The following is a 15,841-nucleotide window of genomic DNA, read 5'->3' as shown; positions in this document are numbered from 1 at the left end:
GCTCAGGTCATGATCTCCTGAGATGGAGCTCTGCACTGGGCTTACGCTCAGCGTAGAGTCTGGTTGTCCCTCTCCCTCTGCTCTCTCTCATTAAAGGAAAAAAAAAAGAGACAGAGATTAGGACACAAACAGGAGGGAAGACCATGTGAAGACACGGAGAGGACAGCTATCTGCAAGCCCAGGAGAGAAGCCTCAGAAGAAACCAATCCGGCTGACACCTTGGTCTTGGACTTCTAGCCTCCAGAACTGTGAGAAAATAATTTTCTGTTCTCGAAGGCCCCCAGCCTGCACTGCTTTGTGACGGCAGCCCTAACAAATTAACACAGGCTGGTATAGTCCCAAATGTGAATCGCGTCACCTAGGGCCTTAGCGCCATTTCTTTTATTTATTTATTTATTTATTTATTTATTTAAAGATTTTATTTATTCATTGGACAGAGAGATAGAGAGAGAGCACAAGTAGGCAGAGCAGCAGGCAGAGGGAGAGGGAGAAGCAGGCTCCCCGCTGAGCGGGGAGCCCTGTGCGCAGCTCAATCCAGACCTGAGCTGAAGGCAGGCGCTTAACGACTGAGCCACCCAGGCGCCCAGCACCATTTCTTTTAAAAAGCTTTCCTCCTTTTTGTTTTGTTGAAAAATGTATAAAATTTGGTTTTTATCTAAATACACTGGAGCAATGATTAAGGATTCACGTGGTCTGGCCTTGGCATACTGCAAGAGAGGGGTATTAACTCTAAAGATACAGCTCAGGCGCCTGGGTGGCTCAGTCGTTAAGCATCTGCCTTCGGCTCAGGTTATGACCCCAAGGTCCTGGGATAGAGCCCCGCATCGGGCTCCCTGCTCTGCGGGGAGCCTGCTTCTCCCTCTGCCTCTCTCTCTGTGTCTCTCATGAATAAATAAATAAAATCTTTAAAAAAATGTATACAACTCACTGTAACTCTTTTTTTAAACCACTTTTTTTTTTAGATTTTTTTCAATTTTATTTGAGAGAGAGAGAAAAAGAACGGGGGGAGGCGCAGAGGGAGAGGGAGAAGCAGACTCCCTGCTGAGCAGGGAGCCCGATGCAGGGCTCGATCCCAGGACCCTGGGATCATGACCTGAGCCAAAGGCAGATGCTTAATTGACTGAGCCACCCAGGTGCCCCATGACTTAATTCTTAAAAAAGGAAATTGGATCTAATACTTTCATGGTCAACCTTAAATAACCCATCACTCAGTTGGATCAGAGGGCTCTGTGTTTTGTAGCCACGCCATCTCGATGAGCCCCAGCGACAGGGTTCTTAACATCAGACCCAGACGGTGGCCTTTTATGGAAGGAGAAGTCTGTGGCAGCCGCTTCCCTCACAATCCTTCATGTTCAGGTTGTCTCTACCAGGCGGTGAGATAGATAAATTCTGGGGCCTAAACATTTCCCAATAAAAGAGCTTGAGAAGATTTAAAGTTCTTTGGGGGACAAATAAAATAAGACAAAAAGGAATAAACAAGTACAAATCATGAGTGCCCCTTCTGAGTTGAAGGAGGTCGGCCTAGATCTCTTCACCAACAGAATGTGAACTTGGTCTCTCATATTTTATGTCTGAAGTGCCTATCTTTCCCTTTGACCGGCCATGTGGAAAGAACACTCTTTCCCTTTGCATTGTGGCTGGCGGTGTGAGAATTGGCTCTGACTGAATGCCTGTGGGACGTGAAGGTGATCTGATTATTTGAGAAAAACCACACTTTTTTTTTTTTTTTTTTTTTTTTACCTGTTCAGAGAAATTCTATAAGGGTGTGTGTTATATGAAGTTTTTACCTGAGAGGCCTCCAGAGCCAGACCGGCTGGGTGCAAATCCAGCTTTGCCATTTGCAGCTGAATTGGGCAAGTCATTTACCCTCTCTGTGGCTCAGTTTCCCCATTTGTTCAAGGAGAACAGTAAAAGTATCTATCTCAGGGAGATGTGGTAAGGACTGCCTAAGTTAATATTGTAAAGCGTTTAGAACACCGTCTGGCACCTTGTCAGCGATCACAGGCTAATACAGTTATCACCTGAATTACATACACCAGTCTGTCACAGAAGTACCTTTGTAGGATTGTATTTTAATGTTTTGACCTTTGCCTTTGACATTGCCCCAATGGAATAGTGTTTCTTTGTGAATCCCAAGAAAATGAGTGATCTAGGTCTCAATCTCTTCTTTATTTGCATGTGGTTACAATTTATAAATACACTTGCCATTTTCCTCCCCCTCCCAAACTCTCCCTTCTACCTAGTAAGTGTATCCAAACCCCCAGTTTTTAATGACTCCCTTTCCTGTCTAGGCGGAGAGGGTAGGGGTGGTCCTCCATGTAACTCCATCTTCATATAGAGTCTACTTCAGGCCGTGTGATGTGTGGGCTTTCAAAGGGCCTCTGAAGCTTGGGGATGAGCACCACGAATCTGCTGGAGGTCCCACTGATGTCCTTGCAAGTGACAAGGACTGGCCTCCTTCTGTGCCATGCTGAGGGTGCAGAGCGCCGTGGTGGGCAGCAGCGAGCATCATATGCCCTGTCCGTGCCGGAAGCTGAGCTGCTGCAGGCCCAGTGGGCAGGAGGGTCTGCCATGAGGTCTCAGGCCTGCTCAGATGGTGGTGAGAGTCTTGTGGCGGGTACATACCCAGCCAGTGCCCGGGCCTGCTCTCGGAGACGCGTCTGAGGCCCAGCCCCTCACGGTCTGCCTCTCAGGGGCCCTACCCAGGCCCTCGGTCAATCCGTGTGGGTAGGGTAGCCTCAGGGAGAAGGTGCTCTTGCACCTCCCTTCTCCTGGCTGTTCCCAGACACCAAGAGGCATGGGTGACGAGTTGGGTCCTTGGCCCTGTTAGAGGGCATGGCAGCCCAGTGTCTCTGTTTCAGCCAGGTGCCAAGCTTTGCCATCCTCCTGGTAGGGTGTAGAGAGCCCGGGAGGGCCAGGGGCACCCTCTTCAGGGGTGGGGTACGGAGGCTCTGGGGAAGCAGGGGGGTCTCCGGGGCCCCGTGCCCCCCCCAGGACTGGCCCATTGTAGATGTAGATGTTGCCGGTAACAGTCACAGACCCGCCGGTGACGTGAATGCCGTTGGTACCTGTGGGGAAGGAGGCAGAGGGAGAGGGGCCAACGGCGAGCTGTTGGAGTCTCTGTCTTGCTCTGTTTTAGTCTTCTCATTTCTGTCTGGCTCACACTCTCCTCCTGCCCACCATCCCTCCCACCCCACCCTTCCTTCCCTGCCCCCTCTCCTCCCTGCTGCCTGCCCTAGGCTCACCATGGGCCACCTGGCTTTGCTCTGGGAGCTCAGGCTCCAGCTCCCTGGCCTGGCTGAGAGGACTCTGCTGCTGTAGCACCTCTTCCTCCAAACTCGGGGGCGCTGGGAGCCTGGCTGAGGCCGGGGCCGTATCTCTAGGGAAGGGCAGAAGTGGCTTTACCAGGTCAGGGAAATGTGAGTTGACCCTTGGAGGCTCCCAGCTTCCGTCAGCAGTATTTGATTCCTCTCCCTGTAGGAGAGAGGCAGAGAACCGACCGATGATGTGGCCTCGGACCCCAGCTTTCTTTAATTCCCACACCCCACCCCATGCTTAGGCAGCTCACTGTTCTCCTCTACTCTACTTCATGCTCCCTGCCACAGTGCCTTTGCACTTGATGTCCCTCTTCCTGGGGCACTTTCCCTGAGATGTTCTGATGGATGACTCCCTCATTTCTTCAGCTCTCTGCTCAAATATCAGTTTATCTGAGAGGCCCTCTCTGTCCACTCTAAGATAATGTACCCCCACTCTTTGCAACTGTCACTCACTGTCCCACTACCATGCTTTATTTAGCAACTATTACCCCCTGATAATGTATTTCTTTAACTTTAGTCTTGCTCCCCTGGCCTGTAAATCCAGGAGGGCAGGTACTTTGCTTTGCTCACTGCTATATCTGTGGTGCCCAGAATGGTGCCAGGCACGTGGTAGGCTCAATCACTTATTAGCTAAGTGAATGTTGAGGCCTGCACACTCTTACCCTGTCTACCCCTCCCTGTTCCCTTAGCCCTGCCTGTCCTCCTTGCTGCCTTCTCAGGCTTCCCCATTACCTCTGGATGCCTCTTGAGCAGGGATCCTGCAATGGAAAATGAAACGGGGGTCAGGCCTCCAGTAGGCCCTGGGTCCCCGGGCTCGCACCCTTCACAGCCCACTGCGGCGTTTGCCCCCCACCCTGGGTTCCCAGAAGGAACGAGCTATCATTGCCTTATCTCCAGCCTCAGAATGGGGGGGCTGGGTAGAGAGGATATCTGTGCTGGGGGCGGGCATTGCAAGTCTTCAGGGCATGGACAGGCAGAAGGGTTGGCCCCGCGGAAGCTGACTGTCCCCCCAAACTCCTTCCCTCATGCAGGTGGGGACAGCCAGCCGGCCAGGCCCGCCTCCCTGCCTGCATCCAGCTCCTTCCTACCCAGCTTCCTGCAGAGAGAGGGGTGGCTCTTCCAGGTGCAGGCCAGGACGGTGGTGAGGAACAGGAACGAGGCCAGTGGCAGCAGGATGGCCAGTACCATCACAGTTCCTGCCGGGACAGCAGAGAGCAGAGCCATGATGACACTGCGGAAGGCCAGGGTCTGGGGGTGGGGGTGGGGGCGCTAAGGACCAGCTTTCTAATTCGCTGGGTGACCCAGAGAAAAGGGAGAGCAGCTTTTCCCTTCCAGACCCACTGCAGTTCCTAAAGGCAGAATTAGAGAAACTTCCCTTGGGTTACAGAGAAGGGGAACCAAGTTGGACTTGGGGAGGACCTCCTGACAGCCAGGAGAAACTCTATCATAGATGGAGATCTTTGGGGGTGGTGCTGGTGGCCACCACGTAGAGACCCAAGGACTGAGGCAGCCTGTGGGTGAGAAGAGGTGCATGCGCAGTTGGGTTTCAGGGCTGGAAGCGAGGGTGGGAGGCGGTACAGGCAGGATGGGGCTGCGTTTGTAAGCAACTCAGACCACAGTGTAGAGCCACACTTCTGTGGACATGAGCATCCTAGAGAGAGGCCACGGTAGGAGCTGAGATTGCCCCTCTGTCTCTGTGGGGGTGTTTATGGGGGTGGGAGAGGAGGGGTTGCAAGGTCTCCACTCCCTTGCTCTGGGCAGGTTCTAGGAGAGGGAGGGAAGGGAGGCTGGGACTTGGGATTCTCAGGTTCTGGTATGTAGCCATGGATAATTTCTGTCTTTCACAGCAGAGTCTACAGTGCCCATCAAGTGTGTCTGGGGAAGGTCAGGAAGACTTGGACATTTGCATCCTGGGAGCTTGCCCTTTCTGATCCACCTAAACCTGGGGCCTGAGGGAAGACAGAGTGGGAGGCATGGGAAAAAAACTGGACCTGGAGTCCGAGACATCTGGGTCCCGGCTCAATTGGGTGACTTTTTAAGTCATTCCTCCTTTTGGAGCACCTCAAAGATAAAATGAGGGGGTTAGGTACAGACTGTCTAAAATTCCAGCTCTCAAGTGCCAATAGTATTTGATACACGGTTAAAAAGTAACAAGAGGACATGGAAAAACACTTATGATGTATTTGAATGAAAAACCAAGTTACAAAATATTCAAATGACTACACTTTTAGAAAAACAATTATATGTATAGACATACACAGAAAAATGCCTGGGAGGATATATTAAAACATGTTAAGAGTGGCTATGCTAAGTGATGGTCCCATGGGTGATTTGTATTTATTTTTATTTTTTATTTTTTAAAGATTTTATTTATTTATTTGAGAGAGAGACAGAGAGAGAAAGCATGAGCGGGGGAGGGGCAGAGGGAGAAGCAGGCTCTCTGCTGAGCAGGGAGCCCGATGCGGGGCTCGATCCCAGGACCCCAGGATCATGACCTGAGCCGAAGGCAGATGCTTCACCGACTGAGCCACCCAGGCGCCCCATGTGGGCGATTTTTAGTTTTGTTTCTCTGAATTTTCTAATTTTCTATGGTGTGCATGCATTATGGCATGGGCTCTGGAGTAAGAAAGAACCGAATATAGATTTTCATAATGCCAGTTACCACGTGGGTGATCTGGGGCAAGTCACATAAACTCTGCTGAGCCTCTTCCCCTCGGTGAGGATAATAACAGAACTACATTGACCCTAGAACAACATGACACTTACGGGCGCTGACCCCCAGGCAGTCGAAAATCCATGTATAATTTTTGATTCCCAAAAAGTCTTTACTATGAATAGTCTACTGTTGGCCAGTAAGCCCTACCAGTGATACAGTTGATTAATGCATATTTTGTAGGTTATGTATTTATATACTGTGTTCTCACAATAAAGTGAGAGAAAAAAATGTCATTAAGAAAATCATAAGGAAAAGAAAATATATTTACAGAACTGTGCTGTATTTATTGAAAAAAAAAAAGCCACAGATAAGTGGATGCGTGCGGCTCAAACTCATGTTGTTCAAGGGTCAGCTGTATTTTGTGGGGTCGGTAAGCAAGATTAAATGAGTTAGGGCGCCTGGCGGGCTCAGTTGGTTAAGCATCTGCCTTCGGCTCAGGCCATGATCCTGGAGTCCTGGGATGGAGCCCTGAGCCCCAAATTGCATCGGGCTCCTTGCTCAGCAGGGAGCCTGCTTCTCCCTCTGCCCGCACCTCCCCCTGCTTGTGCTCTCTCTCTCTCTCTCTCTCTGTCTCAAATAAATAAATAAAATCTTAAAAAAAAAAGATTAAATGAGTTAGTGACTGTCAAGTGCTGGCAGAGTGCCTGACACCTTGGCTCTCAATAAACAAAAGCTAGTATTATAAATATTTGGTAATTTAAAAAAAATTAATAAACTCTCTCCCAACTAATAATGTTTACAGTCATTAGAAATATCCCTTAATCATCTGTTAGGCTAGGAAACCCGTAACTTCACAGAAACAAACAAACAAAAAAACCAAACAACCAAGAAAGAGTCAAATGTGGGATGAACTCTCTAATAATGAAAGTGTGTAATCTAATAAAGAGATTCTCAGTCTAGTAAGTAGATTATATGATGGTGGCAGGTCCAGAATGATGACAGTGATGTCAGTTACAATTACCTATCAGTGTAGGAGTGGTCTTTGGCACAATATTATGTGTAACTTACAAGTTATATGTATAATACAAAACTTAAAAAGAGTATATGTATTTGTGTATATTAAACTGGCCTAGGGATACTCCCTAGGGAACTTCTCTGCTTGCCTGTTCTCAGAAAGGAGGATTCATCTTTTCCCCACTTTTTTAGATGGAAGGAATAAAAGCATCTTCCCAGACTCCCCCCGCCCCCATGTGCCCCTCAGCCCCAGGCCCCTCACCTGGCATCTCAGGGTGCTCTGGTGGATTTCTGCAGCTGGTGTCAGACTGGGCAGTGCCTGGAACTGCCTCCACCAGGCCCTGCTCCTCACACCTGCGGAGGCAAGAGGGCCCGATTCAGGTGGGCACAGGGCTGGGGGTGGCAAGGTGAGCCCGTGGGTGCAAGCACAGCGTGGTCAGCAGCTGGGACTTTGGGGATGGTGGAGGTGCGGCGTGGGGGCACACTCACCTTGTGTGGGGCTGGCAGCGGGCCCTGGGGGAGGAGGTGTTCTGGAAGTGGCCTGCCTTACAGGGCACACAGTTTCTGTTAGCCGCCCCGACTTCATCTGGCAGGAGAAAAGCAAGGCCAGCCAGGGTGAGTGGGCAAGGGGAGAGTCTCTCCACGTGAGTTTCCGCTGCTCCCACAGGACGGCCCCTCCCTGCCCGCCCACCTCACTCTGTGGCACCTTTCCTGATCGCCCTCTTGCTCAGAGAAGCCTCCAGAGGCCCTGCCTCTGTCCTGGTTCCATGTCTCTGCAGATGCCCGCGGTGGGCCTTTCACAGGGAGGGAGAGGGTCTCTTTATACTGAAGAGAACTACCTGGGGGGCTTCCCCCCACCGGCGAAGTTCTGTGCTCCCTGCCCCCTTTGGAGATCGCCAGCCCCCGGCGTCCTCCCGGCCCTCCTCCCACAGCAACCTCTGACCTGTCATCTGGGCCTCGGTGCCAGGTGGGCAGTCAGAGAGCGGCTCGCAGTGCACACACTCAGTGTCCCAGTGCACGCAGAACATTCCTGGCTGGCAACGGCACTGGGTCTTCCGTCTGCTGGTGCAAGGCACGGTCTCCTCGAAGCCCAGCACTGGTGGGGAGACAGGAGGGCTCAGCGGAGGGGCCGCGGTCGGGGACATGCCGGCCCCCCCCGGCCCCCCGCCCCCCCCTCCCCGCCACTCACTCTGGTCACAGGGACGGCACAGCTGGCAGATGGAGAGATGGTTCCAGTGCTCGTTGTAGGAATTTTCGGGACAGAGGGCACAGACGGTGTCCCGGCTGTGGCTGCATTCGGCCAAGACGTGCATGCCTAGAATGCGGGAATGGGAGTCGGGCCACCGCGGTGTCAGGGCACCCCGGCCCCGCCTCGCCTCGGCCGCTTGCTGCAGGACCCTGTCCTCTTGCTGGCCACCCACGAAGGATGGCCGGCTGGCTTTCCTGCGAGATGGTGTCTGTCTTCCCTCCGAGGCAGCGAGGCGGCCTGAGTCCCCTGCAACCCACCTCCCGGCCCCTGCTTCCTGGGCCATTGCCTCTCACCTGGGGGGCAGCGGGAGCAGCAGACCTGATGCTTGGGTTCGTAGTACTCCTTTTCCCGGTCCCGGCAGGTTTGGTTCTCCGTGTGGTATGGGGGCTCCTTCAAGGGGAGATGGAGGTGGGGGGAGAATTATTCGGGGGTCAGCTGGGGAGGGCAGAGGGACTACAGAGAGGGCTGCCCAGAACCCCTCTTCCCCTCCCAAGCCCGCCGCCACCCACCTGCACGGGCCCCGCCCTCAGCAGTTGGGCTTGGGACGCTGCCAGGACACCGCAGAGGCCCAGGATGAGTGGCCCCCAGGCCAGGCCGCAGGGGGAGGCAGCCCAGGATAGGCGCATGGCGGCCAGTCGGCCAGCGGGCCAGATGGGGCGGAGGCCGGGGGAGGAAGGTGGGAGGCCTGCACGTCCTGGGCAGCGGTGAGGGCAGCCTCCTGAGCCCGGGGCCTGCGACAGGGCTGGGGCTGACGCGCCCCCGGGGGCCGAGCGGCCGGGCCTGGCCTGGCCTCCAGGGCTCCAGCGCTGGGCTCAGGAAGTGGGAGTGGAGCGAGCCGGCCTGCGGGGCGGGGACAGGGAGCTCTGGGAGCAGAGGCAGCTGTCGCAATCGGGGAAGAGGAACAGGCTTGGCGGCCCCGATGCAGGGCGGGAGGGGGCGGCCGGGAAAGCACGTGAGGGCAGCAGGGCCGGAACCGGGCCTCCTCCCTTCTTCGGAAGCCTGGCCAGGAGGAGAGGACTGCCGGGGCAGGCTAGGTGGGAAAGGGGCAGCAGAGCCAGGGGGACAGAGATGGGCCTCCGAGAGCAAGGCAGAGCTGCCTTGGAACAGAGAGACGGAGAGAGACAGAGCCGTGTCCAGCTGGGTGCCAGATCTGCAAGTGGCAGGGCCCGTGACTGACACACACACGGGGAGCGCAGGGACCCGAGAGGCCCCCAGTTGGCCAGCCAGTTGCAGCATCTGGGAAACAGAAGTCCCACGTGGCATCCATCTGGATGGTTCCTGTCCTGTTGTGTGACTTTTAAAGATAAGCTACAAAGGAATCACAAGTCAGCCGGCCCTCGCCGTGCGTGATTCACATTAGTGGGCACAGGTCACCTACAAGACACTGCTGAGAGGGCAGTGGCCCCTGCTCCCCAGTCCTTAGATGACAGGGAGGAATGGGTAGACCCCGCTCCCGATGATGAGTAGGGGCGGCTGCACTGGAGCTGGGCAGCCTCGGCCCTCAGGCCCATCTTCCTCACCCAGCAGCCTCTGAATCCCTCTGCACTGGAGGAGGCTGAGAGCCCACCTGTCCAGCCCCCTCGCCTCAAGGGTGAGAAGACAGAGGCTGAGGGGGGCCACATGTAGGAGATCGGGATTCCAGGGGGCTTGTTCTCGTCCCTAACCCCCTTTCTTCCCCTCATTTCCCTGCGACCCATGAACAGCATCCCCATGTCCCCTGATGCCAGGCTCGCTGGTCTTCAAGTCTCTGTGCTCCTGGCTAGCTTGCATCTGTCCTTGGAGGTTCAGCAGCGCTCTGGGAAGCACCCCCACCCCAGGCTGCACAGCTCCCACACCCACCGCAGTCTGGGACCTGCTGCTTTTGGCCTCCTGCCCCACCAGGCAGTGAGTTCTGCCACGGCCTGGATGGAATCCTTAAGTCTGGGTCCCAGGGCTTAGCCCAGTCTGGCCCATTCCAAGGGTCTGGTACATATTTATGGAGTAAACGATGAGGCCTTGCCCACATCACCTAGCCAGTCTATGCGGAACCAGCCCAGACTCCAGAGTTCTTGATTCCTGGGTCCCACGCTCATTCCAGCAACCACGCTGCCTTCTTTGGTGTGAGGGGCTGACTTCTCTCTGGAGACAGGTCACGGGGGCCCTGTCCCGTCCCTCTCCCTGCAGGGCTCTGCATTCATCCTTGCTGTTGGTCGGTCGGTCGTTGGTCGTTGGTCGGTCTGACTGGCTGGACAGGCTTTTGGTGGGGGGAGCTGGGAAGTCCTGGTGCAGGAGCGCCTCTGGGGAGGAGGGCTCCCAAGACACTGAAGGGCCTGCCTGAGTTTAGACATTTCACTCCCCTCTCCTGATGCAGGCCTCAGATCTGTACTCTGTGGCAAGTGTTCATATGGAGGGCCCAAGGCTGCCCATTTCAGAGCAGCATGCACCGCTCAGGGTGCTGCTCTTTCCGGGTCAAGGGAATTGGGGGCTGGGACTGGACTCACCGCTGAGCTCTTCAGTGCATAAAGGGTGTGTGTGTGTGTGTGTGTGTGTGTGTGTGTGTGTAGGGTCCCTTTTTTCTTTTTTACTTTGTATGATGGAAATTCGCACATAACATCTACGTATACAAAAAGGAAGAAAATAATATTGTGAACTCCAGCTTCGGCTCACGGCCAGTCTTATTTCTTCCATATAGCCCTCCTCCATTCTTCCAATTTTCCCTTAATTATTTGGGAGCAAACCCCAGACATATTTCATTTGAAAATATGACAGGATTTGATAAAAAATACAGGAGGGACTCTTGTTTCTTTTCATTGAGGTATAATTTATAAACAATGAAATGCATAAAGCATACTAATCTCATATATACAGATCAGTGAATTTTCGCTTTTGCATCTTCTTGTGTATCTCCCCAGAACATTTCCTGCCCTTCAAAAGGCTCCTGCTTCGCAGGTAAGCACTATCTCAGATCTTTTTAAAGCCCAGCTGGCTGGACTACGTTCTTTTTTCTGCTGCCAATCTCATGCTGTCACGTCAGCCTTCGAGGACTCTCTGGGTCCTAAATGAGAGCCTTAAGATCTGGACTTTAACCCTGGTCCCATCACTTCCCCTCTCTGGGCCTCTTTTTTCTCTGCCAGTCACCTGCTGGTTTGCTTGCCAGTCTGTTCTCTATCTTCCTCCGCTCGGCATCGCCTCACTACTAGAAACTACATTTCCCAGATTCCTTTTTCCTCCGGCTTCTGGGTAGGTTCAGCCAATAGGAAGACAGGTGGGGGGAGGACAGGTAGGTGGGAGGAGGAAAGAAGCCAGGCTCTTTCTCCCTGTCTCTCTGCTTTGAGACGTCGGACTTCACCTGTGGTTGTTTGTGTTTCTTTCTTCTCTCCTTTCACGACCCCCTCTCCTCTCGGGCAGCACCCACTATTTGCTTCCTGCCACATGGCTCAGGGGGCCTCTGGGTCTGTAATGCTACATGAGCTTGCTGACTTTCCAGGCCTGGGAGGTGTAGCGGCTTCCTGCTTTGCTGCTTTCTGGGTTGTCTCGCTGTCCCCCGTTGGCTTCTTATCTCCTTCATCACCGATGGACCAATTCCCTGAGTTAAATTTCTTCCACTTGAAAGACTTAGAGCTTTTCCTGTTTCTAAGCTGGACCACGATGGACAAAGCTTACCAATAAATGGTTATTATGCCTACCCAACCTTCTCCGGGAAGGTGGAGGAAACTCACAGCAGGGATCCATGAATTCTTTAAGGGCAAAGCATTGTCTTGGTTTCTTTCCTTTGTGTTCTTCGCCAGCTTCCTTCAAGTTTTACTGATTTCTTTTGGGCAGCACCAGAGAGAACACAAGCAAGGGGAGCAGCAGGCAGAGGGAGAGGGAGAAGCAGGCTCTCCACTGAGCAGGGAGCCCAATGTGGGGCTCGAACCCAGGACCTGGGGATCATGACCTGAGCTGAAGGCAGACGCTTAACCGACTGAGCCACCCAGGCGCCCCAGGAATGGATTCTTTTAGATACTCTTTCTTTCTTTCCTCTTCCCCACACTGCTCTTTAGCCAACTGGTGCCCTTAGAAAGGGTCTGGGAAACACTGAGAGATGTGTCATGGGTGAGGGCCATCCTTCTCCAGGGTGTTTGCATTTTCACTGGGGACCATCCTTTTCAAAAATCCCAAAGAATTATCCAGTTGTCATTTGTGCCAAGGTAGAGAAATCCTGCCTTGACCCAAAGGAATAAACTTCTAATAGTGAACTTCTAAGCCTCCTGCCAGGTGACTGGAGTAGGAGTGACATGGAGGAATTTTCTGGTGCATCCTTTTAGGTTAAGGAGAAATTCACACCATAGAAGTGCAGATAGAAGGATCGCTGTTTTCCACAGTGGGCAGCCCAGTGTTGAAAGGCTAATTAGCTCTAAGTAGTGAGAATAAAGAAAGTTGCATTTAATTGAGTGACTCATTTTTTACACTAGAAAGGATAGAGGCTGAAATGGAAAAAGTGAAGGAAATTTAGATACATTAATAGCTTACAAATTAATGAGTTATCAGAGGAAATCAGGATGTTTGACGGAGATGCTTTCTCATAGCACGTCACTCTCTGCCAAAGTTAAACCTTGAGTGAAGATGCTAATTTTGCTGTCTTCTGCAGAGTGGGTCAACAAACAGTGACCAGTAGACAGTGGGGCCACCAAGACGAATAAGCCTAGGGCCTGTTCTCAGAGAACTCGTAGTACGATCTGTGCATATGCACACACACAAATCCACACACGTACATACGCGCATACCAGGATAATAATAGTATCCAGTGGTAAGTGCTGCCATAGAATTCTCAACAAGTCTTTCTCTGGGAGTGTGGGAGAGAAAGTGATTATTTCTATCATGTCCTGTTCCCCAGAGAGCAAGAGGCCAGAAGACCCTTTGAACTCATGACCTCATCCCATTGCAGACCCTCTGTTTTACTTCTCTCCCTGTAGCCTTTGCCCATTTTATGGCCACACCCCAGGGTCAGGGGATGGCTGGTGCTGGGAGGGAAGCAACAGCTTGGCTCTGGGAGAGGCTGGGGAAACTTCCAAAATGAGGACAACAAGGCCCTGGGTGACCAACCGAGCAAGACTCCACTTCTCTGGAAGTCAGGGGAGAGCACTGAGCGTCGAAAAAGAAGAGGCTCAACTCTCCATTTGGCCCCCCTCCTGACTCCTGGGTGACTGTGGGCACGTCACTTTGCTTCTCCGGGCCTTGGTTCCCTCCTGCTTTAAGTCATTTGGAAGGGGCCTTTGGGACCATCTGGGCTGCCTCGCCCTCCCTTCCCTCTGCCATTTCACTTTTCAAGTGAGAGCACAGGAGCCCAGAGAGGTAAAGTGCCTTTTTCAAAGTCACATAGTTTAAAGGCAAAAATGGGAGTCACAGAGTACCTATGACATGGTCCCATTTATGAAAAAAAAAGCATAAATTAAAAAAAAAATACACATAGGCCTATAAAAGCATACAAAAAGATCCAGATGGATCTACAGATTACGACGACTCTCCTTGGGCCGAGGGGTGGGTAGGAAAGGGAACAAAGGGGAGCTTTTGTTGTTCTGTATACTTCTGTATTGTTGGAAAGTTGCATCGCGACAACAATGTATTAGGGCACTATTTCTGCACTTTCAAAGATAATATTTTAAATGGCACCACGACAGAAACAGAACTGTAGGTCTCAGATTTCTGTTTCTCACAACCACAAACTTGATCTGGCCTGCTCCAGATCTAGAAGGGCACTTTTTCTAAGCATGCGCTGCCTCCTGGTACCCTGCTGGGCAGTTACAGGGACACCGTGCTTTCCCGCTCATCCCAGCCCAGACCTTGCAATTCTTCTCACAGAGCCCTTGAAATGAAAACTATGTGCTGCACCGCTTTAAGCCACGGTTGGATTTCAGACACCAGCTAGTGAATACAGAAGACTGGGAGGTGCCTCTGTGAACCTTTCAGATCCAACAGGCAGGGTGCTGCATACCTTATTTGTACGTAGGATTGCTCCTTGTTTAAGGACCTGGCTCCAGGGAGAATGGAAGATCTAGGAGTGTCACGGTCCTGTGGGAACGTGGGGACAGTGTAGAGAGCTTTTCACAGAGAGAGGGAGGTAATCTGGTACCCAGACTGCTGATGAGCCCATGGGCTCTGTGTGCGAACCTCCCTAGCTTTCAAAGCCAGGTGCGGGGGGCGGGGGGAGCCTCAACTCCCCAGGAGTCTCTGGCTGGTTCGTCATGGGAAATAAATGGCAAATACCCTAAGCAGACAACCCCACAGGAGAATTCTGATTTTGTGTTTCACTTGGCTGCCATTTTGTTCTGTGCCCTCAGAAAACTGGCTTCTTTTTGTGGAGGGTCAGTTTCTTCATCTGGAAAATGAAAGAAAACCCAGCCTTTCCCTTCCTAGAGGGGGCTGTCCTCCCCAGGCATCATCAAGGGAAGCCGGGCTGGGACTCCTGGGTGACAGCACCTCTCACTTGAAGAGGCCACAAGAGACCTCCTGCCCCAAGAGGAAGCCACAGGACCCAGCTGCGCCCTGAGTTTGGGATACCCCACTTCCCTCTTATTTGCCTGGTACACTCCTCTGTGCTCCCCAAGACGCAGCAGAGATGTTACCTTCTCCAGGAAGTCTTCCTGAGTCTCTGCCGGGGAGTGCCTCTCCCTGCCACCCCGGGGCTCCCTCAGCACTTAGTTCTTATCTCTGCCACCGAGAGTCCTTATCTTAGGTTGCATGCCTGTCTTCCACCCGACTCCATCAGTGGGCCTGTGTCTGCACATCCCGGGTCTGCTCCTCCGGGAGGCGGGAGAAGCCAGTGAACGCACTCTGGGCTGCCTCCGCTGGGGGTCCGGTGGGGGTCCACTGGCCCAGACCTGCCATCAGGCTCAGGGCCTGGGCTGTGTGGTTGTGTCTCCTGTGCCTCTCCAGGCTCTCTCTCTGGGCCCTCTCCCTGCCCCTGCCCTCCCTGTGTGCTCACTGCTTACACTTCACTCTTTATCCTCTTGCTGGATTAAGTTTGGAGCAGAGATTCTGGAGGAAAAACACAGTCCTGACCAGTGAGCGTTTCCTTCCTTCCAGGGGTGGTGCAGACTTGGGCCATGCCCACCCGCTTCCTCCCTGACATCCAGTGCTGCCCACATCCCTCCCTGTCCCCTCAGTGCCTGCTGTCCCTAATGTGCCCTGGGCTTCAGGTCTGTGCCCAGGTGCCCTGCCTGGCCCCTCTCGGTGCTGCCTCTTGGTGACCACATTCCTGCAACCCCGTGACCACAACAGGGGACATTACACATTCCTGGCCTGGCAGCCAATGGTGTAAAAAAGAACAGAATGTCCCAGGGCCCCGCCCAACCTTCAGCTTCACCTGGGCCCCTCCCTGGCCTGGACAAGGTAGGGGGTGGTAGTGAGGAGTCAGGAGGGAAGAAGACGGAGGGAGAGGCAGAGGGGTGCTCTGTGCTCCAGGGCCCAGTGGGGCCAGGAGGTGTTCCCACTTTATTGAGCAGGGAGGACGCTTGCAGATACCCCTTCTTCTTCTGCAAGACCTGGGGGTGAGGCTGATCCAGGGGTGCCTTTGGAAGGAGTCCCCAGGGAGGGCACTTAGCTCCTGGAAGCCCACTTGGGGCTTCTTCCCCTTGATCTCCTGCC

At 53.2% G+C, this 15,841-nt stretch overlaps 1 protein-coding gene across 1 annotated transcript; it reads right to left on the bottom strand.

The window, feature by feature from the left end:
* Positions 1-2,150: 2,150 nt before the first annotated feature.
* On the bottom strand, positions 2,151-9,075 carry LTBR (lymphotoxin beta receptor). The gene is made up of 10 exons (XM_028121110.2): positions 8,746-9,075; positions 8,530-8,626; positions 8,177-8,302; positions 7,931-8,083; positions 7,477-7,573; positions 7,250-7,341; positions 4,406-4,513; positions 4,050-4,075; positions 3,246-3,474; positions 2,151-3,068 (listed from the first exon to the last, which is right to left on the bottom strand). The coding sequence occupies exons 1-10, from the start codon at positions 8,860-8,862 to the stop codon at positions 2,827-2,829; spliced, it is 1,287 nt and encodes a 428-aa protein (XP_027976911.1). The 5' UTR covers positions 8,863-9,075; the 3' UTR covers positions 2,151-2,826.
* Between the last annotated feature and the right edge of the window lie 6,766 nt (positions 9,076-15,841).

The sequence above is a fragment of the Eumetopias jubatus genome, unplaced genomic scaffold (assembly GCF_037043125.1).
Source record: "Eumetopias jubatus isolate StellerSeaLion01/CBP00866 unplaced genomic scaffold, mEumJub1_p1.0 scaffold_8, whole genome shotgun sequence".
NCBI classification, from domain to species: Eukaryota; Metazoa; Chordata; class Mammalia; order Carnivora; family Otariidae; genus Eumetopias; species Eumetopias jubatus.
Note: the sequence above shows the minus strand (reverse complement) of the source record. Positions and strands in the feature narration are given on the sequence as shown.